This window comes from Schistocerca piceifrons, chromosome 2, assembly GCF_021461385.2.
Source record: "Schistocerca piceifrons isolate TAMUIC-IGC-003096 chromosome 2, iqSchPice1.1, whole genome shotgun sequence".
NCBI classification, from domain to species: domain Eukaryota; kingdom Metazoa; phylum Arthropoda; class Insecta; order Orthoptera; family Acrididae; genus Schistocerca; species Schistocerca piceifrons.
In genome coordinates, this window is record NC_060139.1 from 899,544,532 (window position 1) to 899,560,141 (window position 15,610).

The window sequence follows — 15,610 nt, forward strand, 5'->3', positions numbered from 1 at the left end:
TGCTTCTTTGGCCAGTGAATAATGAATTTTAGTAATGGGAAGTGAAGTAGTGTTAGATCTAACTGTTCTATTGAACCAGTCAGGTACAATCAACGATGATAATACAACAGAAAATTATATTTTTTAAACCATTACATCATTATGCACTGGTTAACATTAGATGTTGTGAAATACTGCATTATACAGGGTGGTCAGAAGTAGTCTGAATAGTTAGTATTGGTGTTGCTGGGTGGGTTGTACTGGGAAATAATTGTTAAGAAAAAAATTTGACACATTGCACTGTTTCTGGGTTAATTAAGCACTTCAGTTAGCCAATTAGGGCTTTGCACACACAAATTCAAGCTGCTTGCCAGAGACGGTGTCGCCAAATGTGTTCTTTGTTTGGTTTCCTAAAACCAAATGACTGAATACAAAAATTAGACATTGGATGGTAGTAAGGATTGAACTCAGGCCAAAGGCTGAGCAGTCTCATGTGCTACCATCTATGATATGAGAACAACTACATTAATTGTATCTGGTAAGCTACTTTAATTTTTGACTAACTTCATTGCTAATTAATTCAAAAACAGTGCAGTACACTGAAATTTTTCCTTAAAAATTATTTCTCAGCACAACATACCCTGCATCAGTCTTATATATATTAGATGATGTGTCCTGCATTCCAAGTACAGAGCAGTAATTTATGGGAGCAAAAAATTAAAATCACAATTACAAAAATTCAGAATGATGAAATCATCTGTGTCACTTATGCCATGAAAATACAGTCTTCTATTTTGTTACAAATACTACATTATTGCAAGTTCTGATGAATTTGGTATGCCATCTTCATTTTTCCATAGTTTTACAAAATTAGGTCAGTAACTTAACCAAGCTCAACATTGTCCAATCTGTTTATGTGGATGGCAATATACACTCTAAGAAAAAAAAAATTATACACCACCAGGGAATTATCTGAATGGGACAGAAATCAGTAGATGCTATATATATGTACACACAAACAAACGATTGTAATTAGTCGATTTATTCAAGAGAAAGAGGGTCACAAGTTAAACCCATCAATAAGGGGCTGACCCACCTCTGGCCCTTGTCCAAGCAGTTGATAGAGTTGTTGGATGTCCTCCTGACAGATACTGTGCCAGATTCTGTCCAATTGGGTCATTAGATCATCAAAATCACAAGATGACTGGAGGGCCCTGCCCATAATGCTCCAAATGTTCTCAATTGGGGAGAGCTCCAGAGGCCTTGCTGGTCCAGGTAGGGTTTGGTAAAAACAAAGACAAGCAGTAGAAACTCTCACTGTGTCTGGATTGGTAGTATCTTGTTGATATTTAAGCCCAGGATGGCTTGCCATGAAGGACTACAAAATAGGGCATAGAATGCTGTTGACATACCACTGTGCTGTAAGGTTGCTGTGTATGACAACCATGGGGGTCCTGCTATGAAAATACTATGCTCCTAGCTGTTGGGCTACATGACAGGCAACAGTCATTTCGTATCCCACTGCTGTCCACGGCATATCAGGGCACTTCATCAGTCTAGAATCTCAGTGAATGGAGTAGAATTTCTTCAGTGATAAGTCCCAATTCAAACTGAGCCCTGATGACCAGTGATAATATGTCTGGAGATGCCCTGGACAGTGGTGTACCACCAACCTGACTGTTGCCTGCCATATGGCATAGCAACCAGGAGTGATGGTCTGGGGTGCCATTTCTATTCATAGCAAGAACCCTTTAGTAGTTATCCATTCAGTATACTGCACTGTTTTTGAGCTGTATGTTGATGATATTCTATGCCCAATTTTGTTGACCTTCAGGTAAGCCACCCTGGGTTTACATTTCAGCAAGATAGTATTCACCCACACACATTAAGAGTTTCTACTGCTTGTCTCTGTGCTTGCCAAATCCTACCTTGTCTAGCAATGTCACTGAACATATCAACAATTGAGAACATTTGTATCATCATGGGCAGGACCCTCCAACTAGCTCAAGATTTTGATTATCTAATGTGCCAACTGGACAGAGTTTGGGACGATATCCCTCAGGAGGGCATCCAACAATTCTGTCAGTCAATGCCAAGCTGAATAACTGCTTGCCTAGTGGCCAGAGATAGACCAATTGTTATTGACTTGCTCAATTTGTAAAGCTCTTTCTCGTGAACAAATCAAGTTATTCTGAAATTGTGATCATTTGTCTGTTTGTATGTATATGTAACATCCACCAGTTTCCATCCCATTTGGATAACTTCTTTGTGATGCATCTTCTTTTGTCTTAACATGCACAGTGATGGTAAGAATAAATAATTACTGCTAATTTGGTGACATCTGAATGAACACAGCTATGGTTTGGTAGCAACTGACTGTAAATGTTGGGCACTAAATGAATATTGCTTGTCTGTGTATAACTTTGGTGGTTGCCTACCAGTGACTGCTCTGTGGCACTGACAACAGTGCATATTTACAGAATCATTTAGAAAAGTTTCTACAAAATGTTAAAAAAGAACACTCATTTAATAATAATATAATAGATAGGAATTTTACAAGTGCTTCAGCCCCTTACACATCTGATAATGACATTATTTTGTGTAATTATATGAACAGTGTACAAATAGCTCTAATGCTGGCTTCTGGTTTGATGAGCAGATTTTTGAGAAACACAATTTCCCCCTTTTTGCTAATGAAACTAGACAAGGGTTTTTTTATTTTTTTTTATTTTTTTTTTTGTAGAAACCAGAATGTTGTTTTTTCAGATATTTCCTTCAGTAACAGGTTTACTTAGTAATAGTAATAGTATACATTTTAGCTTCAGAAAAATTAAAGATTTCAATATGGTAATGTTGGTTTTTTGAAATGTGTACCATTTGAAATAAGAATAATCTGACCGTGATATTTCTTAAATGAAACTTTTGAGATTAGAAAAAAAAATTTCTTTACAAGTGTAATAGCCCTCTAATAAATGTCAGTTTTTGTCAAACCTCACATTTCATCACAATGAACTTCTCAAGAGGATAAATGCAACATAATTGTTCATTTGTATGACTATTTATTAAAACATTCTTGTAAGATTGTAGAATGAAGGCTTTCACGACCGGGTGACATGGCTGTTGATATACTTTCCGGGATGTGAGGTCGTGGTCCAATAACTTTTCTGCTCCTTACGTTTCGTCCAGGACTGCGCTGGACTTCCTCAGAGGCGCTGCTCCGCTGAATCTTGCCGAATCAGTCGGCAAGACTCAGCGGAGCAGCGCCTCTGAGGAAGTCCAGCACAGTACTGGACGAAATGTAAGGAGCAGAAAAGTTCTTGGACCACGACCTCACATCCCGGAAAGTATATCAACAGCCATTCTTGTAAGATCCATACAAAGTTCAAGTTAATATTACAAAAAGTGAGAGCATAAACAATTTGTGTACATGATAAATATGTTATGCTATAATTCTGTTCAGTAGTGATATAGCATTTTTAATGTATGGAGTGGGCAAAATAAATTGTTCAGAAAATATGTTTTTCAGTGTCATGTGCTGTGTAATTATGCATGAGCATCATTTTGTACTGCATTCAGCTGGTCACTGCACATGTCTACTCCTCTGTCTCTCACTCAAATGTAATGAGACAGTGAAATACTTGGGCCATAGTGTGCAGGAAATGTGCATGCACAAACAAGTGATGGGAACTGATTGGTCAATTGAAATCACTATTTCAACATTTTCTGTGATGAGCAGTTCTACAGTTCATTAACAAGGGTCAGTTCCATGTCAGTCTTATAAATATATTCTGGCCCAGTTTTATTATGCCCACCTAGTTGTGATTGTTTGAAACCCAGTTGACAGTATATGACATTTGTTTTTGATGTAGTTTCAGAGAGACAGTGAAAGACATGGCACCAAAATACAAATTATTTTACTTTCCAATCAGAGTTATTGCTGAGCCAATTCGATTCATTTTGGCATATGTTGGTGCTGAATATGAAGATATTAGAGTTGAATGGGCTGACTGGCCAAGTCTTAAACCAGGTAAACCTATGACATATATCCTGCAAATAGCAGTGAGTTTTAGCCTTTATACCAGTGTACTATGCAGTTGTAACATAATGTGTAAATTATTACAAAAGTCATACATGTTGATGTAAACAAATAATTAAAGTTTCATTGAAATAAAAATACACATTGCCTAGGAAGTTACTGTATCTCCATTTATAATACAATCTTTGTTGTATCAAGATATCAAATCAGACAGTTTCTTGGTGTGTTTCTGCAGCATGAACTACCACACTGCTCCAGGACAAAACTTCAACTTACTCATCAGATCAGTTTGTAAAATGTGGGAGGTGCTATAATGCCAAGAAAGTTTCTAAGTTGCAGTTAATATATTGTTGAGATGTGGATCCAGGAGTGAAAAGTACCCCAGATATCAAACCATTGTTTGTTAATGTCCATTATTTGTTGTCAAGCACAATGACAATTTCACTCCACGAAGTCCCAAATTATGTGCTGATACAAAACAGCTAGAATTAAATGAAAATAAGCAAAATTATCTCAGGAACTTGTCAAATTATATATCAATGAACTGTTACTAGTGTTCATTATTGCTTGAGGAATTGGCAGATAAGGTTATTTTAGAAATGTTTTTCCAATTATTATATAGATCAAAATGCAGTCATAAATTAATGGGGTAAATGAATTATTATCAAATATCTTGACTGATACAAATTAGGAACAGCTTCAGCTGGGTCAGTTTTGGGAAGTTGTAGATACCAAAGACATCCCTCTTTAGACATTATGAATAAACTTTCAATCAGAAATTTTCTTGACTAAACGGTTATGGTAACTGTCACAGCACTTTTCCCTAGCACTACATTAAGCACTACATTCCAAGGTATTGTTTCCTTCAGTCAAACTGTGATATTGCAGTGCCTGTGTTGTTAAGAAGAACTGTGTAATGTCCATCTAGACATGCATGCATGTCAAAGGAACAGGCACTACAGTGGCTACAGCCATTATGAAAAACATGAAATGTATTCACAGTTGCAAATATAAACAACCATCAGCTGTATTGGGGAATGACAGCAATTAAAATTTATGCCATACCAGGATTGAACCCAGATTTCCCCCTTACATGAGCGGTTGCCCTAACTACTTTGGCTGTCCTTCCAACACCTACAGCCATACCCCAACTTCCATACGTCATGATTTCTGCATCACAATCTGTACTTGTACACACTTTGTGTAGTTCCCATACAGGGGAGGACATCTTAATTGAAAATTGCTGCCCAATATCAATGGATAAATGCATTCCAGTGACTGTAGTGTTAAGAAGAATGGTGCAATGTTCCTTCAGACATAGAAGAATGGTGCAATGTCCCTTCAGACATAGAAGAATGGTGCAATGTCCCTTCAGACATGTATGCATGTCCAAAGAAACAGGAATTGTGGTGACTACAGTCACTATGAAATGCATAAAACATATTCACAGTTGTGAATATGAACAACCATCACCTATGTAAGAGAATGATGGCAGTGAAAATTTTTGCCAGACCGGAATTTGAAACTAGGTTTCCAGTTTTATGCCAGTGGTCATTTTAAACCACTTTGGATATCCATGCATGTCCAAAGGAACATTGCCTCATTTTTCTTAACAACAGAGGCACTCCAATAGTGTATTCATCTGCCAATACTGGGCAGCAACTTTCAACTAAAATATCCTCTTCTGCATGGGAATTAAATAGTGTATGTACAAGTACAGGTTGTGACACAGAAATGATGATGTATGGAAGTTTCTGCCTGGTTATCCATGCATGGGTAACCAAACCAGTTAAGGCAACCACTTGCGTGAAGTGGGAAGTGCAGATTCAGTTCCTTATACAGCTAATGGTTATTTGTATTTGTAACTGTGCATATGTAGCAGCAGCTGCCGAGCTGAGAGGATGCACAGCAGAGCAGCAGCAGCACTTGTCTGATAAACTGCAAATTAATTTAGTCTTTGTTTTTTGTTCACATGCTTCTGCAAAGAAATGAACTGTACGAGTGTATTTTACTGTGTAGATTAGTGGTTAGAAAATTAATCGTAGTTTTTGTTATTGCATAAGTCTTGCGAATATCCATCCTAGTTGGCTTTCTAGTGTAAATTTTCCCATTGCCAGAAACTCTGTCATGCCACTGAGTTTTAATGTTGTGCTAGTAGGCAGTTTAGATCAGTGCATTCTAGTTTGACTATTTATCTCACGCAGTAACTTTATGGCAAACAGGATTTGTAATAACAGGTATCTGTGAGTACATCAACTTCAGTAGAGAAATTTATTTCTGTTTAATGGCATGTGGTCTCAGAGTACAGTGAGAAATCTGCACAGCAACTTTTAGTGTTACTTTATTCTCCTTCAGTATATTTTCAAACTCAGTAGCGCCATTTGAGACCTGGTATCTATTTTATACACAGTATGATATGGTTAGGGCTGTGCATGTAGTGAGTGAACACAAGGAGAGTTGGCTGCTGTCCATAAACAGCTGGAAGCTGCATTGGCTACCATCGACAAGCTTCTAGCTAATGCTCAAAGTTGCGGTGAAGTCGGGGCAGCAGTGACGAGACCTGCGACACATTTGGTGCCACTGGGATCCCTTGGTGGCTCGGACATCACTGCAGTTTCCAACACGCAACATCTGACCAGTCCGTCCTCACTCCAGAGTGGGTGGTAGACAGTGGTGGGTTTGCATGTCACTGGGCGGAAGGCGAAAGAGGGAGCAGGCCATGCAGCTGGCTTCCTACATCTTAGCAACAGCTACGAGGTGCTACCCAGTGTTGATGATAACTCTGAGCCAGCACTGGATGTCTCTCCTGTTGGGTCAGAGGTCGATTTTCCTGCCCAGTCTGGACAAGTACAGAGGATGGGTATGCTAGTCATTGGGAGCTCCAATGTTAGGCAGCTGATGGAGCCCCTCAGAGAGACAGCAGGCAAGACAGGAAAGAATTCCAATGTACATTTGGTATGTTTACTGGGAGGTCTCATCCATGATGTGGAGGAGGCCCTGTTGGAGTCTATCAAAGGCCCTGGCTGCAACCAGCTGCAAGTAGTGTCCAAGTCAGCATGAATGATGCCTGCCACTTGGGTTCTGAGGCCATCCTTGACTCCTTTTGTGGCTGGCTGATTTGGTGAAGGCAACTAGCAATGCATGCGGCATGCAGGCTAAGCTGTCTATTTGTAGCATCATACCCATGGTTGATTGTGGTACTCAGGTTTGGAGCAGAGTGGAAGGTCTAAACCAGAGGCTCAGATGGCTCTGTGATGGTATCGGATGTGAATTTCTCGACCTCTACTATCAGGTGCAAAATTGTAGGGTTTCCCTTAGTAGGTCAGGCATGCACTACACACAGGAAGCAGCTGCTAGGTAGTGAAGTGCATGTGGTGTGCACATGGGACTTTTTTAGGTTAGAGAACACCTCCCTTGGGAGTAAAGACTATTTGTCTGTCAAATCAGCCACAGTGACCTCAAAGAATCATGGTCCTCACATATCAGAGATAGAAAAGATTAATATGATTTTAGTAAACTGCAGGAGTATCCAAGGAAAGGTCCCAGAATTAGTATCGCTTACTGAAGCTTATAATGCACAGATAGTATTGGGAACAGAAAGCTTGTTGAAACCAGATGTAAATGACAACGAAACCCTAAGTTCAGAGTGGAATGTTGATCATAATGATGGTCAGTCGCCAATGGTTGTTGTTGTTGTTGTTGTTGTGGTCTTCAGTCCTGAGACTGGTTTGATTCAGCTCTCCATGCTACTCTATCCTGTGCAAGCTTCTTCATCTCCCAGTACCTACTGCAGCCTACATCCTTCTGAATCTGCTTAGTGTATTCATCTCTTGGTCTCCATCTACGATTTTTACCCTCCACACTGCCCTCCAGCACCAAATTGGTGATCCCTTGATGCCTCAGAACATGTCCTACCAACCGATCCCTTCTTCTAGTCAAGTTGTGCCACAAACTCCTCTTCTCCCCAATTCTATTCAATACCTCCACATTAGTTATGTGATCTACCCATCTAATCTTCAGCATTCTTCTGTAGCACCACATTTTGAAAGCTTCTATCCACTTCTTGTCTAAACTATTTATCATCCATGTTTCATTTCCATACGTGGCTACACTCCATACAAATACTTTCAGAAACGACTACCTGACACTTAAATCAATACTCGATGTTAACAAATTTCTCTTCTTCAGAAACGCTTTCCTTGCCATTGCCAGTCTACATTTTATATCCTCTCTACTTCGACCATCATCAGTTATTTTGCTCCTCAAATAGCAAAACTCCTTTACTACTTTAAGTGTCTCATTTCCTAATCTAATTCCCTCAGCATCACCCAATTTAATTTGACTACATTCCATTATCCTCATTTTGCTTTTGTTGATGTTCATCTTATACCCTCCTTTCAAGACACTGCCCATTCCGTTCAACTGCTCTTCCAAGTCCTTAGCTGTCTCTGACAGAATTACAATGTCATCGGCAAACCTCAAAGTTTTTATTTCTTCTCCATGGATTTTAATACCTCCCCCGAACTTTTCTTTTGTTTCCTTTACTGCTTGCTCAATATACAGATTGAATAGCATCACGGAGAGGCTACAACCCTGTCTCACTCCCTTCCCAACCACTGCTTCCCTTTCATGTCCCTCGACTCTTATAACAGCCGTCTGGTTTCTGTACAAATTGTAAATAGCCCTTTGCTCCCAGTATTTTACCCCTGCCACCTTCAGAATGTGAAAGAGAGTATTCCAGTCAACATTGTCAAAACCTTTCTCTAAGTCTACAAATGCTAGAAACATAGGTTTGCCTTTCCTTAATCTTTCTTGTAAGATAAGTCGTACGGTCAGTATTGCCTCACGTGTTCCAACATTTCTACGGAATCCAAACTGATCTTCCCCGAGGTCAGCTTCTACCAGTTTTTTCATTCATCTGTAAAGAATTTGCATTATTATTTTGCAGCTGTGACTTATTAAACTGATAGTTCGATAATTTTCACATCTGTCAACACCTGCTTTCTTCAGGATTGGAATTACTATATTCTTGATGTCTGAGAGTATTTCACCTGTCTCATACATCTTGCTCACCAGGTAGTAGAGTTTTGTTAGGTCTGGCTCTCCCAAGGCTGTCAGTAGTTCTAATGGAATGTTGTCTACTCCCGGGGCCTTGTTTCGACTTAGGTCTTTCAGTGCTCTGTCAAACTCTTCACGCAGTATCATATCTCCCATTTCATCTTCATCTACTTCCTCTTCCATTTCCATAATATTGTTCTCAAGAACATTGCCCCTGTATAGACCCTCTATATACTCCTTCCACCTTCCTGCTTTCCCTTCTTTCCTTAGAACTGGGTTTCTATCTGAGCTCTTGATATTCATGCAAGTGGTTCTCTTTTCTCCAAAGGTCTCTTTAATTTTCCTGTAGGCAGTATCTATCTTACCCCTCGTGAGATAAGCCTCTACATCCTTACATTTGTCCTCTAGCCATCCCTGCTAGGCCATTTTGCACTTCCTGCCGATCTCATTTTTGAGGCGTTTGTATTCCTTTTTGCCTGCTACACTTACTGCATTTTTGTATTTTCACCTTTCATCAATTAAATTCAGTATCTCTTCTGTTACCCAAGGATTTCTACTAGCCCTCGTCTTTCTACCTACTTGATCCTCTGCTGCCTTCACTATTTCATTCCTCAAGCTACCCATTCTTCTTCTACTGTATTTCTTTTCCCCATTCCTGTCAATTGTTCCCTTATGCTCTCCCTGAAACTCTGTACAACTCTGGTTCTTTCAGTTTATCCCGGTCCCATCTCCTTAAATTCCCACCTTTTTGCAGTTTCTTCAGTTTTAATCTACAGTTCATAACCAATAGATTGTGGTCAGAGTCCACATCTGCCCCTGGAAATGTCTTACAATTTAAAATCTGGTTCCTAAATCTCTGTCTTACCATTATATAACCTATCTGAAACCTTTTAGTATCTCCAGGGTTCTTCCATGTATACAATCTTCTTTCATGATTCTTGAACCAAGTGTTAGCTATGATTAAGTTATGCTCTGTGCAAAATTCTACCAGGTGGCTTCCTCTTTCATTTCTTAGCCACAATCCATATTCACCTACTACGTTTCCTTCTCTTCCTTTTCCTACTCTCGAATTCCAGTCACCCATGACTATTAAATTTTCGTCTCCCTTCACTACCTGAATAATTTCTTTTATCTCATCATACATTTCATCAATTTCTTCATCATCTGCAGAGCTAGTTGGCATATAAACTTGTACTACTGTAGTAGGCGTGGGCTTCGTGTCTATCTTGGCCACAATAATGCATTCTCTATGCTGTTTGTAGTAGCTTACCCGCACTCCTATTTTTTTATTCATTATTAAACCTACTCCTGCATTACCCCTACTTGATTTTGTATTTGTAACCCTGTATTCACCTGACCAAAAGTCTTGTTCCTCCTGCCACCGAACTTCACTAATTCCCACTATATCTAACTTTAACCTATCCATTTCCCTTTTTAAATTTTCTAACCTACCTGCCAGATTAAGGGATCTGACGTTCCACGCTCCGATCCGTAGAATGCCAGTTTTCTTTCTCTTGATAACGACGTCCTCTTGAGTAGTCCCCGCCTGGAGATCCGAATGGGGGACTATTTTACCTCCGGAATATTTTACCCAAGAGGACGCCATCATCATTTAATCATACAGTTAAGCTGCATGCCCTCGGGAAAAATTATGGCTGTAGTTTCCCCTTGCTTTCAGCTGTTCGCAGTACCACAACAGCAAGGCCGTTTTGGTTAGTGTTACAGGGCCAGATCAGTCATTCATGTAGACTGTTGCCCCTGCAACTACTGAAAAGGCTGCTGCCCCTCTTCAGGAACCACACGTTTGTCTGGCCTCTCAACAGATACCCCTCCATTGTGGTTGCACCTACGGTACGGCTATCTGTATCGTTGAGGCACGCAAGCCTCCCCACCAACGGCAAGGTCCATGGTTCATTGGGGTGGTTTGTTTATCACAGTAAAAAATTCAATAAAATCTAGTGAGGTTATCATGGATTCTGAATGTGAATTAATCTGGATGAAACTGAGTATCAAAGAATGGTTGCAAATGGTGATCAGATGCTTTTATAGACCACCTGGGTCAGGCTCTGTAGTTGTAGAGTGCTTCAGATAGAACTTGCAGAACATCATTAGTAATTTTCCTGATCATGCTGTTGTAATAGGGGGTGATTTCAACATGCCAGGTATAGATTGGGAGTGTTATACCATCAAAACTGGTGTCAGAGATAGGGAATCATGTGGCATTGTTCTGGATGTCTCGTCTGAGAATTACTTTGAGCAGATAGATAAAGAACCAGCTCATGAGCATAACGTCTTAAACCTCGTGGCAACGAATAGACCTGAACTTACCAAATCAGTTAACACAGAGGAAGGTATCAGTGATCATAAGGCTGTGACAGCATCTATGACGTCGGGTCCTACAAGGAATGTTAAAAAAGATAGGAAGATATCTTTGCTCAGCAAGGGTGACAAGACACAAATTTCAGAATATCTCAGCAGTCAGCATCAAGTATTCGCCAATGAGGATGAAGATGTGGTGAACAAGTGGAAAAAATTCAAAGGCATCGTTCAATATGCCCTAGACAAATATGTTATGAGTACGGTTTTAAGGGATGGGAAAGACCCACCATAGTGTAATAGCCATATCTGGAAAAGTGTTATGTAAACAAAGAGCACTTCATCGCAGATTCATGAGAAGTAAAAACCTAGCTGACAAACAAAAGCTGAATGAAGTGTAAATGAGCATAAGGAGAGCAATGAGAGAAGCATTCAATGATTTTGAAAGTAAGATGTTATCAACTGACCTGAGTAAAAACCCTAAGAGATTTTGGTCATATGTAAAATCAGTAAGTGGGCCAAAATCATCTATTCATTCTCTTAGCGACCACACCGGCACCATAATGGAAGATAATAGAGAGAAGGCCGAAATACTGAATTTGGTCTTCCGAAGTTGTTTCACTGTGGAAGATCGTAACACTGTCCCTCCTTTCAATCATCGTATGAACATCAAAATGGTATATATTGAGATAACTGATCACAGAATTGAAAAGCAGCTACAATCGCTTGGTAGTGGAGAGGCTTCAGGACCAGATGAGATACCTATAAGATTCTATAAAGATTACGGCAAAGAAATTGCTCTCCTTCTATCGGTAATTTATCGTAGATCATTTGAGCAACGAAAGGTACCTAATGACTGGAAAAAAGCACAAGTCATTCCCGTTTTTAAGAAAGGCCATAAGACAAATCCACCCAATTATAGACCTATAACATTGATGTCAGCTCTTGGAAAATGAACATCTCCTCTATAAAAATTAACATGGATTCTGCAAACAGAGATCCTGCAAAACTCAGGTCACTCTGTTCCTCCACAAGATCCACAGTGCAGTGGACAACAACGCTCAGGTTCATGCCATGTTCCTTGATTAAGGAATTTGCCATTTAAAGAAAAAATGTGAGATAATGGAGTAGTGGAACAGACCTGCGATTGAAATCAACACGCCACTCTTAACGGAACTAAATTGACAGGTGTAAAGGTAATATCTGGGATACCACAGGGAAGTGTGGTAGGACCTTTGCTGTTTACAATACATATAAATGGTGTAGTAGAAAGTGTCAGATGCTCTTTAAGGCTATTCACAGATGATGCAGTTGTCTGTACCAAAGGAGCAACACCAGAAGATAGTCAGAATTTGCAGAATGACCTAGAGAAAATTGATGAATAGTGTTGCCTCTAGCAGATGAACCTGAATGTAAACAAATGTAACATATTGTGCATACACAGGAAAAGAAATCCACTATTCAGCTACGCTATTGATGACAAACAGCTGGAGACAGCATCTGCCATAAAATATCTAGGTGTAACGATCCAGTGGACCTTAAGTGGAATGACCATATAAAACAGATAATGGGAAAAGCAGACACCAGATCAGATTCATCAGAAGAATCTTAAATGTAACTCATCCATGAAAGAGGTGGCTTATAAGGCATCGTTTGCCCGATTCTTGAGTATTGTTCATCTATCTGGGATCACTTTCAGGTATGACTGATAGAGGAGACAGAGAAGATACAATGAAAAGTGGCACATTTTGTCACGGGATTGTTTAGCTGCGAAGAGAGTATTATTGCAGATGTTACAAGAGAGGCGTTCTGTGTCACAGAGAGATTTACTATTGAAATTTCGGACAGCACTTTTCAAGAGAAGTCAGACAACTTATTACTTCCCTCCCACATACATCTCGTGTATTGACCACGAGGAGAAAATTCGAGATACTAGTTCCAAACAGAGGCTTACCAACAATCCCATGCGCTATTTTCGAGTACAAAGGGGTTGGAGGGATCAGATAGTGGTACTGAAAGAACCCTCAGCCACACACCATTAGGTGGCTTGTGGAGTATGATGTAGATGTAACTACAAATGCAATTCACGTATTTCACAAGGACTGTAGCCACACCAGGACTCGTTTCTTTTGCTGAGTATGCTTGTACAGCGGGACATTCCATGATTCTTCTTTACAGCACAGGCATTGCTATACTGTATTTATCTGCCAATACCAGGCAGCAGCTTTCAATCAAAACATTCTCCCCAGCATGGAAATTATGCAATGTATGTACAAGTATAGGTCGTGATGTAGGAATGATGACATATGGAATTTTGTGTCTGGCTGTGGGTCATGCTTGGATAGCCAGAGCAGTTAAGGTGACTGCTAGTGTAATGTGAGAAATCTGGATTTGAGTTCTAGTCCAACACAAAGTTTCATTGTTATTCCCTTATACAACTGACTGTTGTTCATATGCACATCTGTGAATACATTTCATGTATGTCAGTCAATGTAGACTGCAAGAGATGACAAAAAACAATTCTGACTGTCTGTTGTGACAACTGTTCTTTCATTGCATTACAGCTTAACAGATAATTATTTTTATGACAGTAACTTTGATATAATGTCCTAAATTTTTAATCATCGCCATTGGCCACAACTGGCATCAGTTTTAAACTATACTGTTGCTGATGTCATTATGATGAAATCCTTTTACTCAGCACTATGCAAAATAAGTTGTATAAAACAAAATTATGAAGTATTTATGAAAAGAAAATATGATACAATGCTATTTGAGAAACTATGATATTTGTTCAGTAAGACATTGTTCATTAGTAGTAAAAGGCCATAACAATTCATCCATTTTTGTCTGGGCATTCTAAGGCCTCTGCCAGCATTCCTCCATTCTCTAACTGTGAATCACTTTGTTCTCTTCCTCAGACTACTTTATGCTACTGTTATTCTGTTTGCTGTATTCAGTCCTCCATTTATAATTCTTCCTTCCTAAGAGTTGCTGATTCTGTCACTACTTGTTCTCCTACATTGTTGTTTTTCCAAATTTTTCTATGGTTTGCCTCTTTCATTCAAGCAGTTGTCTTTTTTGTGCGAATGTGCTTTGTAGTCTGCCTGGCTAGACTTTTTCCAGTCATTCTGAATGTATGTCCAAAGAATTATCCATTTTTCTGCATCCTTTTTTAGTATTCTGGAATATTTCAGCTTTACTTTTTATATTTTAAACTACAAATCCCCATCTCAGTAATTCTAATCTATCTGCCTTTCAAATTCATATGACACTGAAGGGGCTTGAGTAATACAAATAATAGGAAGAATAGATTAAAAAATCGACTCACAGAAGGAGAACACACACATATAAAGGTTAAGGAAATCTGCAAGCTTTTTGAGCCAGTGGCTCCTTCTTCTTGGCAAAAGGGTTTAAGGGGATGCAAGAAGGATAAGGGAAAAGGACTGGTAAAGTTTAGGAAATGGGGAGAGTTTGGAAGAGTTACCCAGAACCCCAGGTCAGGAAAGATTTACTGGACACAATGAGAAGGAAAGACTGATTCTTGGAGACTGCATCAGATGAGATTTAACTTACGAGCTTAGAGGTGGAAGATAGGGTAATAGGCAAGGCAGAGATTACTGACAAAACATTAAGCAAGAGTTAATAAAATCATGTAACAAAGCAAGTGGTTGACTTCCATCTGTTATGTTTTTCTTCCCCCCAAAGTAATCTCATTTCTCTCTCTCTCCTTTTTTTTCCCTCTGGATTATCATTCACACGGAAAGTGCACGGCACATAAAAATCTTGAATACTGAATCAGGGCTTCTCCAAATTAGCTTTATTATCTGTTACATTCCTTTGGTTATTTAGAATCTGTTAGTGTGATTAGTTTGCCTGATAGCTGTGATAATCAGAAAATACCAGTAATTTGAAATCATTGTTCATATGTAAACATACACCCAATTTCTAACTTCACAATAAAGTAGATCAAAAAGGTATATAAATAAAAATTCCTACAGCTGATGATGAAAATATTTTAGCAACATTTGCACTCATTTAATTTCAGAGTAGCTAGCTTCTGCAGTTAAAACATTGTTACTGCAATAAAAGCCAATATTTAGGCAAACTAGTTAGCATAATTCAATAGAAATGATTTCTGTATCTAAAAGTGCACATTAAAATGAATATCTCTCTACTGTTTGGGTATATAGAAATGTAAATCTTTAATTGTAATGTATA

The 15,610-nt window shown here is 39.1% G+C and overlaps 1 protein-coding gene across 3 annotated transcripts in view; it reads left to right on the forward strand.

Annotated features, from left to right (window-relative positions):
- The window catches only part of LOC124777036 (glutathione S-transferase-like), a 53,218-nt gene that overhangs the window by 14,741 nt on the left and 22,867 nt on the right, over positions 1-15,610 (forward strand). The window contains exons 2-3 of one of the 3 annotated variants that reach the window (XM_047252300.1): positions 3,506-3,736; positions 3,849-4,006. In XM_047252300.1, the coding sequence (XP_047108256.1) occupies positions 3,871-4,006 (136 nt within the window). In that variant the 5' untranslated portion in view covers positions 3,506-3,736; positions 3,849-3,870. The remainder of the gene's footprint in view (positions 1-3,505; positions 3,737-3,848; positions 4,007-15,610) is intronic. The other 2 variants (XM_047252302.1, XM_047252299.1) reach the window with 2 other exon arrangements.